Genomic DNA, 23,905 nt, shown 5'->3' with positions numbered 1-23,905 from the left:
TTCGCTTTATGATTTCAATAAAGTTTTGAAAAAAAAAAAAAAGAAAACCTCTTCGGCAGCTCCCTTCTTCTATTTTGCGGCAAAATTATCCACACCCACCGCCGCGCTATGAATTGTGGGATATATGGGACCACGAAGCGTGCACCGGACCACGCTTGATACTTGGGGAAATCGACGGCGCATTTGGAGTATGCATTTGAAGTACACTTCGAATTGGGACAGCCGTCGTCGCGTGGCGGTGACGTAACCGCACTTAAAATGCGTACTTCAAGCGTGCAGACCCTGAATTGGGACACAGCCATTTACTTTCACACTGAAATGGGACTGGTCTAAATGTGTCCATAACCAATCAGAAGTGGTGCCAGGAGGCAGACCTCAGCCAATGAGAGTACGGAGAGGTGCGCTACAATAAAGGGATGTGCTGAAAAGGACACTGCATGTCTCTTCTCACAGTCTTGCTTTCATTTTCTTCTCGAAGAAAAATAAACGGATTAAAAAAGAAATAAGATTAAACCTGAGGTCAGCTACTTCCAAGAGATGCCAATAGTTGTCACTCCGCTCCACTATTGGTGTCCTTGTCCAATTGCACATCACAGTGCCCCTCCCCCAGGCAATAAACACAAGCACAGGAAAATAAGTTGACGCACTTTATTCCTAAAACAGAAGCCACACCACCAACTGCTGGCATGGCATTCATATAGAATTATTTTATATATATATTGCCGTTTGGTTTTTGTGTCTAAATGTGTGGTATAAAATACTATATACAACAATGTACCTCTTTATTTGAACACAGTGAAGTTCATTGCTGTACAAGACCTCTGTAGCTACAGCTTTGCTGTAAGGTCTTCACGCTCAAAGGCATGAAACATAATTCTCCACTCTAATTCTTCTGTACATTGTGACAATACAAATATTCTGTCTCCATTACAAAAAATAATACTCTAAAAGCAACCTACTGGGACTTTCATTTTTATGGGATTTTTTCCTCTGGTGTTTTTATTAATTAAGACGATTACATATATCTTAGACCAATTGCTTTAAAGCAGGAAGGTGATATAAACCTTCTCCATTTTTTATATATAAAAGAGGTTAAGAAATAAGACAAATTATACATTTAAAAACTTACAATAAATAAGATAAATGCAGGCATTTTGTTTGGATACAATTACATCCAAAGGAATAAAAAGGAATTTCATGTCTTAAAACCAAAGATCCATTCTTGATTCCTCGATCAAATATGTCCCTTTTCTTCCAATAATTTTACAGATAAACTTGTCTCATCGATACAGACTGGCCAGTGACTGTGCTGCCATGCTACATATCATGACAACCAATCTGTCATTCTTTCACGTTCATTGAATGCAATTCAGCTTCTAGTTTCTCCTCTTTTTTATTCCCTTGTCTCTACGTGCATGTCTTTAAATCACAGGGACAGAATATCCAGTCTCACGGGTGGGTGGTGGTGGGGGGGGGGGTGGAGAAGGACTGGCTAGGCTTGGAAAACCATCTAATCCCATCTTGGTGCAGGATCCAGCTCCGTACACTGGTTTTCACTCATTATGACCCCCCGCCGCCTTCTTCCTGTAACAGCCCGATGTTTACAACATGTTCATGATGAAGTTGTACATCTGGTTGAGCACCACAAAGTGAATTGGTAGACACGATCGTCGGTCTTGCGTAGCCGGGTCACATGTCAGCCAGGAGAGGGCGTTGTACTGCTCCAGCACAAATCTGCCGAGGAACACAGGCATTCAAAACGGTTACGCTTCAGTGTTCACCGCTTCAACATTCAATCGATGAACATTAAAACATGCGGCAACTTTTACCAGCATTGTGCACAAAGCAGCGTCAGCCTGAAATCGGCTACAAATAGAAAACTCACCCTGGAAACACAGTCAGCAGGGTGGTAATAGTAATTTGTGCACTCGACCTGATGCAGAGTGTGTGCTGGTGTTGTTTACCTGAGTACATCTGAGGTCTGATTGGAGTCGAGGGGGTGGGAGTGTTTGCTGTGCAGCAGTTCATCTGATTGCACTGAAGACACATGGAGGTGCAAAGAGGCCTGAGAGGAAGCACGGGGGGAAGAGGTGGCGTCAGAGGCATTATAATGAAGTTATCAACCTTTCATTACATGTCATTTAAATAATGACAGCTCTTTTCACAGCAGAAGGGTAGCAGCAGTGAGTCTGCAGCCAATTCCAGAAGCAATGGATAAAAAGGCAAACAAAACAAAACTACCTTATTATAAGTACAACACACTTTGATTGTGTGCAATTACGCACAAGGCTTCAATCACACTTGCTCAAGCAGCAACATTCTTCACCAGCCTTACAAATTTACTGCATTTCCAACATAGTTGTGGTTTATTGGGGTGGTGAACCAAGTCTATGCCAGAGCGGTCAGAGCTATCAGCTGAGACCGGGATTAACAACAACTGTTTATAATGGCCACGCAGAGCTCTGTCGTAAAAAGTGTCAGTGCATTTTAGTAGAACACCCGACAGGTAAGAAAAAAGGTCAGGGTTGCAACCCACACAGGACACTGGTGTTGGGCTTTGAGTGATAATGTTCAGGACGGCTACTTAAATTCACTAGTAGGGCTGTGCGATATGACCAACATCTCATATCTCGATATAAGACATCCATCGTCCCGACAACGATATAAATCACAAAAATGTTACACTTTCTGAAAATTCTGTGAATCTCGGGCAGCTCGACTTGCGTGAAGAGTTTCCAGCTGGGTGTCGTGCACCTGGAGTCAAGTGTTTTGACATTTGCATGAAACGATAAATTTTAGACATAAGTTGTAAGGTCGCTGTATTCTTTGTATTTATTAGGTGGCGTGCTGCGGGGGGAAAGCGTGCTCTAACGTTTGAGTCTGAGGTTTATTTGGAGCACCTGACGGCTCTTTTTTGCTTCTCGTCTGTAAACTCTCTCCACACTCTTTCACGTGATCGTTGCGTAGGTGGTAGAAGACGTTTGTCGTGTGGAGTCTGGTTTCCTGCATAATTACAGTTTTCTGGTTCGTGTCAGAGTTTTCATAACCAACCCATGTCCGTGCGACAGAGGCAGCCCCTCGTTTAGGAATAAGGTCCTGGATTGTTTTGACTGGTCCTTCTGTTTGTCATCATTTTAGTTTATTTTGAAAAATCTCAACAGGATCTTCAGCTTTATTGTGAAAGGTTTATGTGGAAAATAAACAAGCAGACGCTGGGTTTACCGTCGTTGTTGCTAATGACAACACGTAAAAACAGTGACTTGTCCGTCCGTAGTGTGGTTATATTAAATATAAGAGAAAGAGAGAACTTTAAAAAATTAATATGGCTGCTTCAAAATAAAATAAATAAAAATAAAATATTGCCATAAATAGTTTATTTTGCGACACCACAAAACAAACAATAGCGTGATATGAAAACATTGTTTCATATCGTCATCAGATATATATCATCATATCGAACAGCCCTAGTAAAGATGCGAGAGTATCCTTAAGTAGTACCTTGAGAAAGAGTGGGCACTGGTTCTGAGCCTGCGGACAGGCTGACCAGAACCAGTCGGGTAGTGGGCCGGCTTTGGCCGTGGAGACGAAGTAGCCGAGTGCCAGAGGCTGCTGCAGGAGGTTAGGAACTTCTTCGTGGGACTCCATACGATCGGTACTCTGACCCTGCAACGAGGTGGAAACTCGAGATAAACTTTTTGCTTTCTAAGCGTCATGTTGCACAGCGTGTGTGTGTGTGTGTGTTATGTACCTTGCTGCCATCACCTCCGTGGTGGTAATGAGAGCCAGGGGAGTGCACCGGGGAGGTGGTAGGTGAGATGTTGATGATGTCTGGATCCACTAAATCGTTCTCCTGGTCGAGCAGGGCCAAGATCTCGATAGCATCAGAGCCATCTGTGGAGAAGAGAACAGCTCAATAGGATCTGCGATTGGAGGGTGAGTGTGCCATTCACTGTAATGCAAATTGTGACTGTAAATATGGCTTCTTTTTCTGCCAACAAATGTATTTTTCACAAAAGAAATGAGCTGAAGACCCTTGAGGGTGCCATAGATGCAGAAAGCATGTATGCAACCATGACTACTATTCATTCTTAACAGACTAGAAAAGTAAACAGGGAGGATTTGGAAACCAACTGCACTGAAAGGGGGGATTGCTGTGAGACAAACAAACAAGAAACAGCTGCTGAGTGAAAGACAGATAAAGGAGAACGACTGACCAGTGGTGGGATTGAGAATGTCGATGTTGGTGTCGATGTTGGTGTAATTGGAGCTGGCGACCTGGACGATGGCAGAGGTGGGGAAGACCAGGATGTGGGTGCAGGAAGTGTCCTGCGGCGTGCTAAGCTGCGATGTCTGCATGTTTAAGGTGGTGCTGCGGCCAAACACCGAGCCCGTCGACACCGAGTCTGAGAGGACGCACAGAGGAGAGAGAAAGGGTCAGTGAAGAGACAATATGAACAAGAATCCATTCACAATCCTTTTGTCTAGTACAAGTAAAGTGATTAAACTGGTGCTCGCTGAGCAAATTCATCCCATCCCAATCGTTAAAAGTGATTTAATTTCACCGCACCATCGTGACTATGTTAACAGAAAAACGTTAGAGTGAAAGCCGAGTTAGAGCTTTAACTGATTAACACAGCTATGGCATTCAAAATTGAAAGAATTAACTGATTAAATAATCATATGTGTTAATTTTTGCAGCTAAAAATCACAGTATTAGGTTTTCAAAAGCGTATTTTAAAGTGTCCTCACATATATACACACCACGGAGGAAAGTAGATTCTGAATGTCAGAACAGCTGTTACATTTAGTGCCAACCCCCTTAGTCATAGTCATCTGAGGCTAACACAGCCTCGCTAATCTCTTTCAGCTTGAAGGGGTTTTTAGAAAGGAGATGTCCTCAGCTTGGCATAGCTCAACAGAATCCCGGCATGATGCACTGACAATCCCCCCCTACTCGTTTCCCAAAATAAACCCATTGATCTGGCTCTCCATCACACTGCATTGAGATCAATGAGTATCTGAGAGGTAGTGCTTTATGAGCGAAAGGTACACGATCTTCCCTGCCATCAATCCGCCCTGGACGGGGAAGGGAAGGGAAGGGGGGGGCATTGTGATACGCTCCTACCATCCATCATGACACACACACACACACACACACACACACCAGCGTTGCCTCTCTGGGTGAAGTACTGTCACTCAGATACGACGTGTACATTAAATCAGTAAGTTTATTTAGAATCTTTGTCAAGCGCACACATTGTACCTGGCATGATGATAAAGGATCCCTGTGGCTCCATGGCAACCAAGCACACGCTGAGGATGCTGGGGGTGTCTGAGGCAGAGATGCCACACATTCGGCACATGTCCTTCAGACGTCGACTCAGCGACTGCAGGTTTCTCCTGTTCAACAGAATGCTCCAGTCTGGGACACAGAGGCGAGACAAAGGGAAGACTGAGTGACTCGTACACTGGTACGAAAACACTTCAGAGCTCGACAATCTGGTTTTTGGCCTCGGCAAACTTTAAAAATAAATGAATGAATGAATCAGCACGACTGTCCTCCTTACCTTTCAACTCTCCGTGCCCGATCCTGCCTAGTCGGCCAATCACCACCCTCCAGGGAAGGGATGTCATCTGCACGAGTCCCAAACACCAATCCCACAGTTTCTGTAAGCCGAGACGCCGAACTGACCCCTTTTTCCTCCGTGCCCTGCAGAACACACACAGCACAAACACGTCAAAACCTCGCGTTAGCCACTCAGCAGCGGTTTAATGCAGGATAAGCTGAACCTCTTGCCTGTTGTCTAAATTTGAGTGCTAAGCGTCGTGCAGATTAGATATGAAGCAGACGCACTCTGAGTGACATCGAGGTTAAACACTTGTTGTGTAGAGTAATATTAAAGAGCCAGGTTTTGTTTCATAAAAACACGCCACGGTCCAAACTGTGAAGATGGCAGGTTTGTAACGCTGATGCAGTCCTACCTGTGGGGTACATCTATGTTGATGATGCAGGTCTCCAGCAGTTCCCCATACAGGTCAGTGCAGGTAGCCAGAAGCCACCGTTGGTCGTGGGACAAACAGTAACCTACAAATAGCACGTTGTACTTCTGAGATGCCTCTCCAAACGTCTCCCCCAGCTCTGTCTGCTTGTCCTTCACAGGTGCGAGGATGAACGGCGGCGTGTACAGACGCAGACACTCTGGCCTCTGCAGATGGAAAAACAAAAAGAAAAGATTCAGGATTTATTTTTCACCTCTTCTGCACCAAAGGATAAATACTAGATCTCTTCTATCTTGGCTGACTTCCCATATTATTTATGGACAAATATGCTAATGTGTCTGTCCCATTGTCCCACCCATATCCCAGTTGTTTCTCCAAGGTACTTCAAGGCTTTCCAGTGTATAAAAGGAAAAGGTAGCATTGCTGTGAGGAAGGAAGTCAGCTGAATTAGGTCCTGATCTAAAGCACCCCTTTGTCTAAACTGGGAGTCAAGATCCCATTATGAAGGTCTCAGGGAGCTAGCCAAGCACATAATGGAAAGAAAACTCTGGAGGAGCAGAGGGTTACAAGTTCCTTTGGTCCGGTTCCAGTTTCAAAAAAAAAAAAAAAAACCCTCTGGGGATGGTTAACTCTGAAAACTATTTCTTTCTGGTTGCACACTCAACACAGCTGGGGCTCGAGGCTGGAACACATCAGCTCAGGTTCATGTTTGGTCTGAAACACTGCTGCTGGGGTCAGAGTGCCACCCTCTCTTTGCTCTCGATCGATCAGAGAATGGAGGATACCCGCACAATAACGCTAACTCACAGGGCCAAAAGAGAGCACTGTGAGTTTGACAACGCCTACAACCTGGCTTTTGCTGCATTTACCTCTGGGCTCTTCAGTGCAGTGTCTATGGCCAAGCCCGGGCCGAAGCCGGTCAGTGATTTGACGTTGGTGGAGGCGGGCAGTGGCCGTCTGCACTGAGTGAACACTGAGAATGCGAGCGATTTGAGGTGCTGGGCGTAGATATGACGGTCTTCACCTCGCACTGGCTGAAGCAGGTACTGGCATGGAATAATCTGGGGTTTAACAGAAGAGAACGAAAAGGACACAAAGGTTTTAAAATGACAGGTAACCAAACTCTAAACCCTTTACCAATGCTTCTTTAAATGCAATATGAAAAGTGGGAAGTAGCACACATTTTATGGTTGTGTAACAACACTGCAGTTCCCACGATGAGAATGAAATCAAAACAATATAAAGGACCTCTCCTGTGAAATCTACTTACTTGTACAGAAACAGAATTGCGGATGTGTGGAGGCAGCGACTGAAGCATCTCAAGGTAGCAGCGTAGCAGACCCAGCGTCCACACGCTGGATTGTGCGGGCACTGGCCCCGCGCCCCTGTCGGCCTCCTCGTAGCTAAAGGGGTCCACGATGTAAACAACGATGGCAGGTGGGTACGTGACAGCGTGGGACTCCCCATCTGTGGGCACTCCCACCTTCTCTCGCTCCAAAGTGCTACAGAAAATACAAGGACTCATTTTACGCTCAGCCAACTTATTCGTTTTAGATCATAAATACTAAACTTTTTATTTTTTTTGCATGAAAGTAAAGTGTTTAGTATTAATACTTTTCTGTTGGATGTATGAGGGCTTTTGTGTTCTGACAATACCTCTCGGGGGGCTCTGTGGGCCCCTGGGCTTGGCTGCTGGAGTTGTCCCCCGAGGCACCAGTATTCTGGGTACCAGCCTGCTGTCCCAGCTGTCCACTCTGGGGGCCGCCTCCCTGGCCCTGGCCGCCCATGCTCCCAAAGGGGGGAAAGGAGCCGGGCTTGGCAGGTATCGTGCTGCCGGTCTGGCCTGACGATGTCACAAGGTTGTTGGAGGGCGCAGAGCTGTTTCCGGGCCCGCTGTTGCTGGGAACAGTGGAGCCGGCGGCGTTCACTGAACCCTGCTGGCTGGCTGTGCTGGAGGTGGAGTTAGATAGTTGTGTGGATGATGACTGGTTGGATGAGGGTGTGGGGCTGGGCTGCGTAAGGAGAGAGCTGTCTAATGCCTGTGATGCGAGGTATGGAGCTGTATCGAGAAACAAAACAGGAAAGAAGAGCGCACATCGTTGGACTTTTATCAATAAGATAAAGCAGACTGAAAATAAAAAAAGATACTCCATTTACTACTTTTCAACATCCTCCTACTCTGATCACGCTTCTTTGGAAGCTCTGCTCGCTTTCAAGCAGTCAAGGTTCTCCAGCCAGCCTTTTTATAACATAGCAATATATTAATAACTACACCAAGAGGTGTTAAGAGGTGGAAATTCATCACCAAAGAGCTGAATGAACCACACATTAGCCACCAGAACAACCAGCAGCCACACAGAATCAAGCACGTGGTAGGAAACGTCAGCGTAACGTACCGAGGTTGTGGCGGCACACTTGTGCATAGAGTTTGAGCTTAGCGAAGGTGTCACTGTTGCTGCTGGCAGCCTTGAGGAACCAATCACTGACTGGCTGATCCACGGGGGTCTTGGCTCCGTTGCCACCAACAAGGACGATGCCATCAGCGTAGCCTTTGGAAATGGGCCGGTGCTGTCCCAGACGACATGACTGGAGGAAAATGGATAATGGCGCCGTGTGAAAAACAGAGTGTATGATACATAAATTTAATTTCATTAGTTTGATTTAGCTAAAGAAAGTGCTGAGAGTAGTTGTTGTGTGGTGAAAAACTAAAGGGGCATCGTAGGTGGGCATTTAATCCTCACCTCATAAACAGCGGTGAGGTCTCTGAAGAAGGTCTTGGCGCCACTGAGCAGAGCCTCGTTGTCAGGACAAACAACCAGATAGCCGATGTCCCGCTGGGAGCCGAAGGGATCCAGCAACAGCTTCTCCCAGTAGGGCAGACCAAATGGAGACAGTACCACAAAGTCATACTCATAACCCACTAAGAAGGTGGGGATGGGTAGAGGCTCCGGGGACTCGTCTGTGCCTGTGGAAGCGATGGGAAACAGGAGAAGAGTGAAGGGAAAACCAAGCGTGGGTGGAAAGAAGCCGAAAGCAACAAGAAATAAACCAAAGAGTGAAAATAGTTAACTGGTAAGATGTCACATTCAAACGTTCACTGTGAGGTCACCCAGCAACGTGACAGCTCCTCCCAGCAGAACCACAGCAGAGGGGCTTCACCCACTACTGATGTGACAGTCTTCAGAGCTTTGCTACCTCGAGATTCAAACGTCATCCACAACGTTTCTTAATCATCCTTATACTACAAATTAAGGATCTGACCGGCAATTCTTTTCAGTTAGCACTTTTGCACTCAGACAAGCAAGATTCAGGGATTTTATTCCACTCAGTCTGACACCTCTTCATGTTCTGTATCAGGAAACGAAAACAGTCAATCGCTAATATGCGTCGAGTGAATAGCAGCGAGGTCTCAGAGTTTAACACAGGATTTACCATAAGAGCCCCGTCCAGCCATCTTGTGGAACTGCTGCCAGGTGAGGGGACCCTGAACGCCCCATGACCGCACCGTCCTTTTCTTCTGGATTGCATCCTGGAGTACGGGCTGCAGGGACATCAGCACCCGCAGCACATCCTGAGAGCACAGCGCACTCACGTCCACTGCTGGAGGACAGGTGAACACAGGAGACAGAGATGAATCACAACACCAACATTATGGGGGGGAAACAAACAAACACACAAAACATGTCCAGTTCCTTCCAAAGTCAGACTTTTAGTACATTTAATTAGATATTTTTCATCACAGATTAGATGTCCTGGACTTGAAACATGGTGTTTAAAGAGAAACGATTCAAAAAGCAGATTCTTGAAGAAGGCGTTACGTCCTCACCATTTTGTTTGGCCCAGTTGTGCAGACAGGTGCTCTTGACCAGCGCCTCGTCCACCTTGCCACCTGACATGTTGTCCATGAACTGCCTGCCGTGCTCCATGGCCATGTAGCAGTCGCTGCGGTAGTCCCTCTCCTCTACCCGTACACATGGGGGTATAGGAGCCCCGCCTGGCCCCCGAGTCACTGCGTCATGCTCCAGAACTGAAATGGGTGAAAAGGGGTTTGTGCACTGATCCTGCAGGAGCAGAATCAGCTCGTCCGAGATATGGTCGCTTCTCCCGGCTCCATTTCTCTCCAGCGAGGAAAGCCGCAGCTCCTCGAAGCGCTTTTCTGCCTCTCTGCTGATGTCCGTGCCGCGGCCGATGATGTCCAGCTCGTCCTCCAGGAAGAGGCCCGAGCCGTTCCCATAGCGCCTGTTGACCACGGCGCTGAAGCCACAGCTGCAATGTTTCTGGGCCTCGCTGACCGGGTCGCTCAGGTACACGCCCGCATCCGCTCCTTTGATGTTCATGTTGCACTCGCAGATGCAGCAGCTGTCAAAGTTGCAGTCCTTGAAGAGGTTCATGACCGTCTCGGAGAGGATGAGGGTGACGTAGAGGCTGTGGGCCTCGGGGATGGAGGGTACCGTGGCCGGCTCCACCGAATTCAGCGGTCGGCAGGTGGAGGGGGTTGACGCCGCCGGGGAGCAGAGGTCAGAATTCTCGTACTTGATCGAACCCTGGACGCTGGAGGGGCCACGTGGCGTGCGGGGGGTGCGAGGCGTACGTGGGGTAGGGGCGGAGAAGCGGGGGGTGGCGGGTGAGGGCAGGATGCCGGTGCCACCACTGTTACTTGGTGGAGCGCTGTTGATCATGAAAGGCGTCTGGGTTTGAGGGGTGTACTCTTGGTCCATGGTGCTGCCCACACTGGGGATGTTACTGAGAAACGCAGAGAAATTACAGAACGCAAATTAGATACGTCTCACGTATACGAGTCCCCTGGACAGAGGCTCTAACTGCGGTGTAAAGATATGGGAGACACCACACAGTTGTATGCAAAACATGGTTCTTCTTGGGTGCCAGATCAGTAACATTCAGTACACCGCTTGAGATAACAGCATACCGCCATCCACCTGTCTTGCTGAATTGCGAAGACAATTTGAGTAATAAGGCAGTAGGGCAGTACAATAAGGAAGCAGAGTGGGTTCAGACTGCGCACATGTTTACACATGAGGGAACACGAATGCAGGAGTGAGAGAATGAGAAACAAAAAAAGGCAGCAGACATTCAAGAAACATTTCAACAAGCATCCCTCTGAGGTGAGGGACATTTTTGTGTTTGCAAGCAACTGTGAGGAAGCAGAGGGAGAGACAGTGTGTGAGAGCCAGAGAAGGGTGGGGGTGGGTGAGCACATCATGTCCCTAGCTGCATGTCGGGGGAACAGCTCCTGGCGCAGACCCATTAGAAGGAAGTCCCAGCACAACACTCTCCAGCCAGGACACAGTCGCCATGGGATGCAGATGGCAAGGCAGCACCATAGCAACAATATACAAAGTGCTTATAGACACCTCTGTCTACCCACTCAGGCTCAACTTAGCGTTCCAATAAGTTAAACCAAAACCTTACTAATGTTAGTTATTCAAATATTTAAACCAAAAACACTGACCACCTTCTTTGCTTGTTATGCTCTACATCTGCAGTCATGCTCCAGTGTACTCGAGAGAGAAATGTTCTTAAATGATCTGCATCATCAGGCAAAAGTATAACCCCGCAGATGCAATTAGTCCTGCTTTAAAAAAATGACTTCTTGTGGAAAAAAAACCAATTAAAAAAAATCAGTCAACCTTTCCAGCTGAGAAAGAGCACTTCCTGTAAGTAAAAAGCAACGTGTCTCGTATTTTTAACAACTAGCGTTTGGTCCAGGCCAGTCATTTGCTTTAAAGGGTTTTTATTATTTATAGAAAATTACATCATTTGTTATGCATTTTATCAATATGCATGTATTAGTCGAACACACAAAGTAAAGTAACACCGGTTAATACTGAAATAAGAAGTGCATCATTGTAAAAGAGGAGCAACAGAGCCTAGATAGCAATCAGCAAACACAAAGCTAATGTGAGGGTCGACCGAAGAAAGGCAGAAAAACCAAACGGTCAGAAATAAGTTTCCATGTTTGTGTGGAAAATAGCAGAGCTGCATGTGTGTAGCCAACAGCAGCACTGACAGATCTACTATAGCCGACACGCTGCTATGAGCAGCTAGGTGGCATGGAGCCGCTGTGGGGGCCCATCTCACCACTCCGGTTATAATCCTCGCCTTCAACCAAGAAGGCATTTTACACTCGTATCCCTGCTCCGCCTGAGGCAGCCATGCATGGGAAATTGAGCTGACTGCTAAGGTGGTGTCCAGGGATAGACCAGAGGCTGTGTGGACAGACAGAGAGCAGGGTACACACTTCCTCGCACACCACACTCAACTAGAGCCCTGAATCAGAACAATTCTTTCAAACAGGCTGACATATCTGAATTAGTTCAACTGACTGTCAAAAGACAGAGAGAAAAAAGACCTACAGAGTCACACCTGAAGGTAAACATCCAAATAATATCACAGAAAAGCAGAGCAGCATACCTGTCCTTGTTAAGGTAGGTCATCACAGGCACGGGGTTGAGCATGTCCCTGCCCATGGTCCAGCTGGGTCGGTAGATGCAGTCCTCTGGTACTTTGATAGGTGGGAGACACTGACTGGGCAATGTCTTCAGCGGGGCAAACATGGAGCACCCTACAAATAGCTGACACAGCTCTGGCTTGTACACAAAAGAATAGTCCTGCAAAATGGACAGAAAATAAGGCATCACTGCGTCTGGTCCTTTGGGGGCGGGGTAGCCACAAACAAACACCCAAAAGATGAATCACAAGCATCCCAAACAAATCCTGCGGCAGCTTCTTTTCACATTCAGACATTACCTGATACACAGTTATTGTATTGACAGTTTGCATGTTCTGTTTGGACGTGCTGCAGAAAATGAAATCAGATGCATGCACAGGCAGGACATACTGGTGCTGGCCAGATCCCGTTTGCAATATTTGCATCAAAGTACAAACAAATATCACTAGATTACTTTGATACTGGGACAATTACATTTTTTGTTAAAAAGATCATTTTTCCTTATTTTCTAGTAGATATTTTTGCACGTTTAGACATAAATCACCCTACAAGAAGAGACCTCTGAAGCACGACAGACAAGAAATTCTAAATTCTGTGCATCACAACAAAAAATTGCTGTTCTTGCTCTTGGTATCCAGCCGATTACATTGCGGTATGGGCCCTTGATTCCGAATCTGTTTTAAAAACCAAATCCACCAATAATCACCAGCTTTGACATCTACAGTTTCTGGCAGTAAATCCTCCCTACAGAGTCAGTCAGTTGTAAGTGACACACCAACCGCTCACACCCACCTTGATCTCAGATGGCTTAGGGCTACAGAAGCTCTCCTCCACCTCAATCCTGAAGTGCCCTCCTAGAGTTGAAGGGCCTTCCACTGTTGTCATGCCCGTGCTGGGCTCCATGGTGCAGTACTCCTTGCTGCACATGTTCATAGGTGAGTATCCCATGATGTGCTGCTCCAGGGAGGGAGGTGTGGGAAACATCTGGATTAGATGATCTGAACCTAGAATAGAAGAACAAGAGGATAACGATGAAGGTCAGACTGAGGCTATAACGTGTCTGAAGAGGAACAAATGCAGGAGGTTTAAGGCAAACGTCTATTGCAAGACTACTGCTGTTATCACACAGCTTACACTGGGGATAAAAGTAATTATAGGTCTGTATCCCATGTTTAAACTGCACTTCACAAACCATTTAGTAAGATGGTAACCACGGAAATAGCTTCACAAAAAATGTTTCAATTTTAGCTTTAAGTGTTACTAAGCGTTCTGCCAATGTGCCTGCTGATGCATGTTTTATGTTTCTGTAATCAAATATGACAGCCACGGTGGTGTTACAGGCAGCTATAGATAGCTATGTGACTATCAAACCAATGAATGTCTAATTCCTTTAATTCCTCCAACAGGACTATCACCCTCATGTGAGGAAAAGTTTGCATTTGCATTAGATATTCAATGCAAGACTATTTTCAGAATTCAGCTGGGCTGTTGAAACTCAGCTGTTGCAAAGGTAGATGATAGTGAAACCAGCAGCTCCTTTTTACATTTCCTGCATTTACATAAAGATAAGTCTGCAGCAGAATCCTGGTGAAGAGGTTAAATAAATAGATGGCCACAGTATGCTGAGGGAATATCCAACAACTAACTACTTTTGCTATTGTGAGATGCATCTGGGAGACCACACACAATTTAAAGTAAAGGCCACGGCCCTGGACTGTACATAAAACTAAAGACAACGGTTGGTCTGAGACCAATTTTCCTCACAGTGAAATATACAGCATCTTTAAAAAGCTCTAGTGTCCCAGTGCTCCAACCAACACTAAGCAACAGAAACATATTTTGCTTTTGTTGCTTAGAAAATCTCGGCTGCAGCTGACCTCAGACTAACAAACCAATAACTTCCAGCAGCAGCAGGTTTCTAAGCTGAACTGTCACGCTTTTCACCACTAGGTGGTCAAATCCAGTCTGAGCAACAACTGTGTTTGAGCTGTAAAACATGAACTTCATTTAGTGGATTAAAGGATATGAAACCTTTTACCTCAGCTGAATACTAAGCATGGGGAATACTGTGTTTATGTCTCAGGTGGCTTCTGGCAAAACCTCAGTGTATAATTCTTAATTTTCAGGGGCCTCACAGGTGCGACCAATCTGATTCTACATCTGTGTTTGGAGCCTAGGGAGGCATGGCACATCAACGGGGGGGGCAAGAGAGACATCAGTGGTGGGAGACTGAGCGATACATACAGGGTACAGGATCCAAGATGGATGATTTGGGTTCCTTGTTGCCAAATATCCCATCAGTTCCATTCACTGGTCGCCTGGAACCCGGCTGTAGGAGGGAGAGGGACGAAAAGGAATAAAACACACCTGATTAAGTCGGTATTTTTGAGTCAGTAAATATAGCTATTAATTCATTCCTGGTATTAGTCACACACAAATGGCTTGTAAATATCAGAGGTACCACTGCTCTGGCACAAAAGTGAAAGACACACAAAACCACACTCAAGATCTCTACTGACCGCCAGCTCATCCTCATCTGAGTTGAAGAGGTTGTCCAGGTCGTTGATGGACACCACCAGGTCCGTCTCGTGGATCAGGCTGGTGGAAGTCACGCGGTTGTGAGGCGCTGCACGCTGAGGATCTGAGCACACAAACACTGCTGTAAATACTTCTCTCTTTAGAGTAGACGGCGGCTGTTTGAGAATCCACTGAAGGCAGCAACGTTGCTCTGAGCTGTGATTGTTTCGTTAAAATTCCCTGAATGGACTCAATCCACGAACAAGATTTTCTTCTTCAAAAATTCAATTAGTGAAATGCTTTCAGCATGACAAATCTGTTATATGAGATTTAAATTAAAAGTAATTGAGAATGAATGTTACTTATTTGGTAAATTAATTTCTATTGACATATTGGAAATGTAGCTAACAGGTTTCAGTCACTGTGGTGGCTCGCCAAAATCCATCTGAATACTAAAATGAAAAACGCTGGAGTTACTATGTCGGTCTTCTGAGAGCAAGAGTACAACTGAGTGTGTTGGGGTGATGCTGGAAACAGGCTGCTTACCATCTGATGGGCCGGTCCCTCCATCCTCACCCTGTGAGAGGGAAAAGAGATTGGCTGCTTAGACCAACACAAACACTGAACTGTTACTGACACGCTGTTTCATAGCTTCATTAAACAATATTCTCAAATTAAATTGCACCGATATCAATGAAATTCTCACACTACTGCATGGTTACGGGCGTGTCAAATCTTTTAAGCCCAAAGCTGTGATTCAGAAAATGTACAAATAAAGTTGATGAACTACAAAAACACAAAGAGAACCATTTCAAAAGCCACATGCTAACTTATCCAATCAATGTGCAAAATAATTCAACCTATCAATAACAAAAGTACAGTGGGAGAGAAAACTGGAGAGAGGCAGACAAACAGGGAGCGGTAGATTCTCGTGTCTGCTGAGGCAAATAAGATTTCCAGTGCAGCCCAGAGTGAAATCACGATCCAAGGAATGGCCTGTTAGGCTCCTACACAGACATCAATATCTGGGAGGCCTGGCCTTCTGTGCCAGCGTGCTCTTGTGGCGTGTTGTGTGTACACTGTGTGCTGAGCAGTTTGAGAGGGGAACAGCAATGTTATGTCCCGGCCATTGATTTCATTACGCCCCAGGGTTTTCTCTGAGTAACGCAGGCTTTAATCTGTCTCCCTTAGAGGCCCAATCCAGGGCAGCGCACAACATCCCCACCAAGGCTGCAATCCATAGGCGGCAAAGACACCTTAACCCCTTATCAATAGCATAGCCTTGGGTGGGAAGGTGTGTTAGCATCTGGCAAAAGACTCGAAAGCAGCCCAGCTTTCTTCTCCGTCTCACAGGACGAGCCGCCAGTAAGTGATTTAATAGTCTGATGAGCAGTAAATATGTCTGACTCGACAAATAAGCGTTATTAAAATAATGACTTAATCTCACATTAAGATTTAATTTGACACAGTAAAGTTAACCTTCACAGGCAGATTCTGAAGGTTTAGATTAAATATGAGGCAGGTAGGAGGTGAAATTCACTGCAGCTACAACGATGAATGACTCTCAAGGGGAAAAAACAACAACAATAACAAACTGAAAGACAACAAAATTATTAGTTTAAGAAATAACCAGTGCACGCTCACACGCAGAGCATGTGGTGGATGTGCACACACAAAGCAAAGCAGACAGACGGAGGAAGAGCTCCACTGCACACAGTGCTCTTAGGAGACTTCACTCCACCGAGAGCTGCCTTCACCCTCACATTTCTGCACACATCGGGGGCGTGCAGCGGGGTCGTAACCAGACAGAAGAGAAGGAAAATAGTTGAGTGCGCTTTTTAAGGCTCAACGCTTCAGTGAGTCAGGTTTGTGGCACTGTGACGTCCCGCTGGGGACGGGGACACACACAAACATCGAATCTCCCTTTCAAAATCGTACCAGCCAACAGGTGGCCCTTCTCTGGAACCGAAGCTCAAAGCCACAGAGGCGGAAGCAGAGCAGGAGAATACAGCGAGGAGGGGAAGGAGGAAGAGGGCAGATCAAATAGGAAAAACACAACAACTGAAAGGAAATTGGAGAGGCTAACTATTTGGTGTTCCTTTGGGCGCAAACAACAATAGTGATTCAGGAATGGTTTCCTGCTCATTTAGACTTTGGCAGTGAAAGCGGATGCATGCAGAAAGTGGTTGCCCTGTTATTTTTAGTGCAGTGTTGCTGAGGATGCGGATGGCCTATTTTCTAACACGCCTGCTCCCGGATCTTAAAATCAGCCCTCTTGTCCTTTTTCACCCCAGGCAACTAAGTGAAGGACGGCTTGGAATAAAGCGGTGACGCTCAGAAAGGCTTCGCACCAACACGTCTTCTTCAAACTGTTACTGCAGCTTTCTGTAATATAGCCGATGGACTGGGGCTACAAGAGCAATTAAAAGCAGCCAAACCGCCTCGCACAGCTGTTTTCTAAGCAGGTAAACCAGCATTAAAACTAGCTGGGCTTCAAGGTGACAAATCCACAGATAAATCACGATAAAAGTCTCACGTGATAATCTGCCTTTGATAGGAATATCTGCTGACTCAGGTTTATAATCATTACGATGATGAGGAAAGCAGCTAAGCACATTTAATCCTCAAACATGCCTCGACTGTTTATATTTAATGTCACTTCATGCAGTTTTTACTCCTCATTTATTTAAAAGCTGCAGTTACAAGTTGTTTAGTATAAAAACCAACAAGGAATTATTTTTTTTGGAACAAGTCCTTTTTACATGGGATCAGTGCGACTGGGAGACTTCATGGGATTTAGAAACTACCAGCAACATTTGTGTGTTTTGCGACACTTTCACGGAGATAAGCAAAGTCTGAAATTTGGTGCTAAACAACTACAAGCTGCAGACATAATATTGTGCTAAATAAGCTGGGCCTGTGAAAAGAGTGCACGCTACCCATTAGGGCTGCACGATTAATCGTTAGAAAAATCGCGATCTCAATTCATACTTATGTGCGATCTCATTTCCAAATGACAACGATTTAAAAAAAAAAAAAAAAAAAAAGACGATGACGATTGTACCGCATTTTGATCCGGGACGTAATCTGCATGAAAACAAGCGCTCACTCTTCCTGCTCAACAAATGACAAGGGCGGAGCCTTATACCACGTGATACAGAAGCTGGCTGCTAAAATTAGCAGGGAAAAAACAACGGAGAGCACGTCAGGGATGACGAGAAAGTGACAGGAGAAAATCCGATTCCGGTCAACCACCCAAACATCAATAACGGGAACCTTATACAGCGCTTCCCTATACCCGTCGAACTCCCGCAGGCACAAAGAAATTACGGAGGCCATCACTTATCACCTGACCAAAGATATGGCTCCATCAACACTGTGCAAAACGAGGGATTTAGGAAAACGATCAACAGCCTAGACAAACGCTACACAGTGCCGTCCCGCAACTATTTTTCTGTTGTTGCACTACCTGCTCTATACACGCAGTGTCGAGCAACGGTGGAGACGGAATTTCAAGCAGTACAACATTTTGCGGCAACGACAAAGTGTGAGACATTTGTTGTTTTTATGTTTATTTATTGTTTTTATGTTCAGTCTCAACTGTTACGAAGTTGACGTGCAGTTAATAAGTGCAATAAATATTTATACTGGAAAAGAAAATCGTGATCTCGATTCTAAGCAAAAAAATCGTGATTCTCATTTTACGCGAAATCGTGCAGCCCTACTACCCATCTCATCTCCCATAATCATTTACGCTTTATCTGTGAATAGATCTCCAGTCTGTGCCCACCTGACTTTGTAAGTTTAAACTTTCATTTTTTCACCAGCACAGCGGCCATAAATCTCAAAGGAAAAGAGACTGATGGGAAATGTAGTGAAGACAACAACGACAAAAAAAAGAAAAACACCAAAATCATAACGATGTTCAGGACATGATCATTCCCCTCTGCATTTTTACCTCACAAACTATTAGTACAACGTGCTGTCAGTGTCCCTGTCCTGTGCAAACAGAGCTAAAGACACAAATATGGAGACAAGAAAGTGAGTAAATGATAATAACAGGATGTTGTGGATACCGTGCTGGTCACAGTTAGAGGTTCTCCTTTAGATCCAGATTGCAACAGTTACAATTATAACTGTAAAGATTACTGATACACAAATATACAAATGAGCAATTATGATCTAAAGCAGAGCATGAAGAACATCCAATAAATGGCACATGGCAGAGCTGGGAGCTGGTTTGCAGCGTACCTTGTGGGTGACTTGTGCAAAAGGTCATTTTGCATCCACAGAAAGTGCCACTTTTTCAGTTCTGAAAATGTTGCAAAATCTATTCTGAATGCATCTAAATAAAGTAATGGACATATAGGAGAAAATGTAACAGAGAGCAGGCAGAGCTTACAGCTTACTGTCTGATGTTCTTGTCAGAAGAACAATAAGCAAAAGGGGCCATTTTTACAGCAAGGTTGGCATAATGCATCCATTACAGCGCGCAGTAAAGCTGTATGAAAGATATCCTGCTAACAGCTGAGGAGCATTCCTCGCTCCTCCACTTGGCTGGCCTTACCTTGTGTTTCTTTCCTGGCTCCCGCTCCCCGCCTGACTTATCCTTCTTGTTGGAGAATGTGAACTTGACATCTCCTTCCTCAAAGGCGTAGGGGTCGACCTCAGGCTCGTGATCTCCATCTGTTACAGCAGCAGCAAGATGCTGGTTCCTCCTGGCTCGATACATCTGCACGCGTTCTTCGGAAACCTTGAGTGGCCATTTAGACGTAGACATCACCCTGGATAGGGGATAAAAAACGCAGTGACTCCTAGTGTTTAATGTAAAGATCTTCATAAAGTAGCAGTCTAACTGATGATTGGGATTGTGTGTGAACAGGGTGGGAAAAGAACACTGCCCCAACTGCTCTGTTTTGGTGTGACATCATGCACCAGTGTTTTTTACTGGAGTTACAGAAATGGCAGTGACTGCAGCTGGTTCTGACAGCCGTCGTGCAGAAGAAGCCTCCTGTTTGCTGTCACACAATTACATTTCTGCTGGATTTATGAAAACACGGTGGCTCTGACAGCTCACACTCTTCACTCTTTCTGACACACAGAATTATCACCTGTTGCATCAGGACCACTCATCAAAAACTCTTCTGTAGCTCGGACTCTGGCCTACGTGTTCATGATATGTAACAGCCCGGGACGACACGGAGAAGAAGGAAACCACTGGGGGAGGGGCTCATTCTGTTTAGGTGTTATCCTTGGCCTTCCCTGCCAGCAACAACTGTGTTTTTCTGTCCTCCTATCACGCCTGTCCAGCTTTGATGCAAGGTGATGGTGTGCAGTGACCTGGGTCAGAGCTTAGCCAATATTCAGAGCTGTAGCTGGGGGGGATTACAGCTAGGATAGACCATCCAAATGGCTGGCCCCACTCGGGACTGCATAACTTCCCTGATAATTCCCTCTCTGGCCACCCTGGTCTTCCTGCATCTTCACCCTGGACCCTTCATGCTGCCACTATCTGTGATACCTCACTAGCAGCTGTAGCTCAGTCAAATGCTCTCTAGAACCTGCCAAACTGATAACCAGCAGATAGTACTTTTATCAGCTCCACCTCTATTACAATAGCAGTGTTTTATCTTTATCCAACTCCATCATTACTCTCTCCCTCATTGCTCTCTTGTGCTTGTGTGTAGGAATCACTGAGTGGTGCTAGCCCAGCATATTGGTGATGTATGAAGTCAAAAGGTCACAAAGCTGTGTGTAGCTAAGTGTTACACTGAACAGGAGGAATAGGAGGGGCAGCAATCTGAGACAGCAAGGGTGAGGAAAGAGGAGGCAGATGTGTTATTATTTTTTAAACTATATTTTTCTGGGCTGTTGAAAGTGCTTCAAAGCGGCTCACTGGCACCGTATACAAAGTAGGAAAGCTGGGATAGCTGGCTTTCCCAAACAGAGGCCACTGAACGGTGACTGAAGTGTAATTGCCACTCACTCTGTGACCGACACCAGGTTGTCTTGTGATGCGGCTGCCTCCTCTCTCAACTTGTCTCCAGGCAGCAGCGGCGTGGGCAGCTCGGCTTCTTTCCTTCGGGGTAAGTTGAATAACCTCCATGGTGCGTGGGAGCTGTCGTCCTCCAGGTTGATCGCTGCACCCACATACACGGTAGGCTCAGGAGGCTCGGAGTAGGCTGAGGTTCCGGGGTGGGGGTTGGGTTGATGGGATTGGAAGTGCTGATTCAGAGCCTCTGGCCCTCCTTGCTCCTCGCTGCTGCCCTTCACCCCGACCAGGCAAGCTTCCGGCTGCGGCTGGTAAAAGTGTTGGCTATTGGGGGTCGAAGGGTTCTTCATGCCCTCCCCTGACTCCTCACTGCGTTCACAGGGGTGGGGACTAAGTGGTGGGGGCTGAGGGGAGTTGGCCTGTTCTGATGGTCCAGTGCTAACGCCCCCACTGTGGAGCTGGGGGGCTTTTTGGATGGCAGATACATCTGCAGAGCGAATACTAGGAAATCTTGCTCCATCCTGACTCCTCAGGGCCAACCTTTGTCCAGCTGTTGCCTCTGTGTCTATGGAGGCTTCGTCGCTGGCCAGGCTGCGATGATGGAAGGGTGTCTGGGGTCTTTTCTGCTGCTTGTCACCCTTCTCTGGCTTCTCTCCTCCAGTTTTGTGCTTGGTCAGAGGTTGGGATGGCTGGCCAGCTGACTGAGGCTGGCCCGTGTTATTGGCTGTTCGCTGCTTAACTAATTTGTATCTGCAGGAGAGCAAAAACAGGGAAATGCAGTGAGACTGACGTACTGATGACAAGGAGCAAAACACTCGCACATACAGAGAGTCTTTTACGAGAAGTTGTGCAGCTCGTGTGAAACTTCCTCTTAAGCCATCACATCTGTTGCTCTTATAAAACATCAATTAGCCCAATTATGCTCACGAGCAACAAGGCAGCACCGCCCCCCAAATTTATCCCAACACAATTAGCAGAGAACACTTCACGGATCAGCTCCAGAGTAAAGCTGTAACAGCTAAACCACAAAGGCTAATGCATAGTCATACATTTTTTAATTATTCACAGTCAAACTGATGACATGAAAAAAAAAATCATCTTCTAAAACATAAATATTGTATTTTCCTCAGACAGCCAAACAGAAATTAATGAAGCACATTCACAGAGTGCTGTCAGAAGAAAAGAAACAATACATGAAGTAATGCTGATACACACCAAGGATTCACCAGGGCCATGACCTGCTAGAACACCCACCTCACAAAAGCCCCTGTCCCGTACCTCACCTTGGTATCACCTGGCTCCTACATCCAATCAGACACGTTTCAAAGAAAAATAGTCTGAGGTCATCTCCTTTTACCCTCTGTTTTGACGGCTCAGCACTCACGCTGCAAGCAACACTTACACATCAGTGTGCCTCTTTAATAAGCAGGCTTTGTGTGTGACCTCACATTCAGCTGTCAACATAAACAGACACGTATGGCTTCCATCTACAAAACAAAGCTAATGGACAGTAAAACTGGCAACGCACAGCTTCCCATTTATGTGCTGCCAAAGAGTTGGGTGCTTTCCAACAAATTAACATGCTCCAGCTGACTGGCCCAATTCACTCTGCTCATCTGCAGTCCAAGGTGCACGAGCCCAGTGCAGAGGATTCCCCAAACACGCACACGGATCCACTTTAGATAGCGCTTTATTATCAACCACAAAGCAGAACTTTCTTTCAGTTGGTTTGGACTTCTGACAAAACCAGTAAAGCATCCAGGCATAGAGTATACTGGTTAGATGTGCAGACTGGACTGGTCAGGCTTGTGTTTCAGCGGATTAAACAGCTGCCTGTATCTGCAGTTTGTCAGCAGGCAGAGAAGATGATGACCGTGGGATGCAGACATAGCAGCATGCTGTTTGTGATGATCTAAAAACTGTCATTAAATAAAATGTGAGACAAGAATGTCTATATATTAACCAGAGAGGACAAATATTAACCGTCTGCAGGCATAAGCAAACAAAGAATAGCATTTACAAGGTGTTAGATTACTGCATGCAAAATGATATTAATGCATATGATGGGTGTGTTATTTTATCCTAAATAAATACAGAGGAGGTTGTTCAGTGAGGACTTTATAAGGACAGCTGGGCTGATTCAGACTGATAAAACACCAGGGCAAACACATGATCTGAGCTTATTTGTTCACATTAACAACATACATTCCTTTTACCACCCTCAACAGCTACATCAGAGGTCAAACTATTCTTTCCGCCTGAAATCACTCCAGTCAGTGCGGGAATAAAAACGTCCGACTTACAGAAACACACAAGCCAGCAGAGGTTTCAGCCCCGCCACGGCTGTCGCTTACACAAAATAGTGATAAATTGAAAAATGTGAAGAATAATATGCTAAGTCCAGACGCAGATGTAACTTGCAGATATTTTGCTGAGTACGGCCCTCTGCGCCGGTGTTCAAAGCCCTGTGGACTCCATGTAACCTCTTTGAAATGTCTTTGAGCGCACACATATGAGCAATACCTGTGTGAACTGCACATCGACTGACCTCGAACAGCTGCAGTACGACCTCTGTGAAGACTCCACAAAATCCCAGGTTCCCACTTTCTCACTTGGCTCCTCCTCGCAGGTACCGTTGGTTGCAGCTGGAAACTTTCGCCTAGGGAGTTCAAATAAATAAATAAAAAGTCGAAACGAAATTCTATTGAGACTTTTCAATTTCCCCAATTCTTTCAAGCAGCATTTATGTGAACAGCCCCATCCACTTTTGATGACATTTTTCTTTCACATACAGCAGCGATTGGTAAAAGCTTTGAGCCAAGGCTGATTTTATCACCCTCCTTGGAGCGGTAATGGTTTGGCTGACAAGCTGACAGCTAACTATAGCCAACGTTTTGTGCTTGGTCAAGAGGCAACAGATCCCAAGG

General features: G+C 45.8%; 1 protein-coding gene across 1 annotated transcript in view; it reads right to left on the bottom strand.

The window, feature by feature from the left end:
- Nucleotides 1-634: 634 nt before the first annotated feature.
- Nucleotides 635-23,905, bottom strand: part of med13a (mediator complex subunit 13a) — a 67,753-nt gene continuing 44,482 nt past the window's right edge. The window contains exons 8-30 of the mRNA XM_084941422.1: nt 23,527-23,637; nt 20,973-21,728; nt 19,554-19,770; nt 15,533-15,563; nt 14,989-15,110; nt 14,714-14,798; nt 13,262-13,473; nt 12,433-12,629; nt 9,827-10,743; nt 9,433-9,600; nt 8,742-8,965; nt 8,397-8,586; nt 7,657-8,059; nt 7,271-7,502; nt 6,870-7,061; nt 5,983-6,206; nt 5,568-5,710; nt 5,264-5,422; nt 4,215-4,403; nt 3,749-3,891; nt 3,499-3,663; nt 1,965-2,065; nt 635-1,734 (exon numbers count right to left, since the gene is read on the bottom strand). Of these exons, the coding sequence (XP_084797548.1) occupies nt 1,602-1,734; nt 1,965-2,065; nt 3,499-3,663; nt 3,749-3,891; nt 4,215-4,403; nt 5,264-5,422; nt 5,568-5,710; nt 5,983-6,206; nt 6,870-7,061; nt 7,271-7,502; nt 7,657-8,059; nt 8,397-8,586; nt 8,742-8,965; nt 9,433-9,600; nt 9,827-10,743; nt 12,433-12,629; nt 13,262-13,473; nt 14,714-14,798; nt 14,989-15,110; nt 15,533-15,563; nt 19,554-19,770; nt 20,973-21,728; nt 23,527-23,637 (5,314 nt within the window). The 3' untranslated portion in view covers nt 635-1,601. The remainder of the gene's footprint in view (nt 1,735-1,964; nt 2,066-3,498; nt 3,664-3,748; nt 3,892-4,214; nt 4,404-5,263; nt 5,423-5,567; nt 5,711-5,982; nt 6,207-6,869; nt 7,062-7,270; nt 7,503-7,656; nt 8,060-8,396; nt 8,587-8,741; nt 8,966-9,432; nt 9,601-9,826; nt 10,744-12,432; nt 12,630-13,261; nt 13,474-14,713; nt 14,799-14,988; nt 15,111-15,532; nt 15,564-19,553; nt 19,771-20,972; nt 21,729-23,526; nt 23,638-23,905) is intronic.

The sequence above is a fragment of the Perissodus microlepis genome, chromosome 10 (genome assembly GCF_051167445.1).
Source record: "Perissodus microlepis isolate ML-2025 ecotype Zambia chromosome 10, ASM5116744v1, whole genome shotgun sequence".
Taxonomy (NCBI): Eukaryota; Metazoa; Chordata; class Actinopteri; order Cichliformes; family Cichlidae; genus Perissodus; species Perissodus microlepis.
Note: the sequence above shows the minus strand (reverse complement) of the source record. Positions and strands in the feature narration are given on the sequence as shown.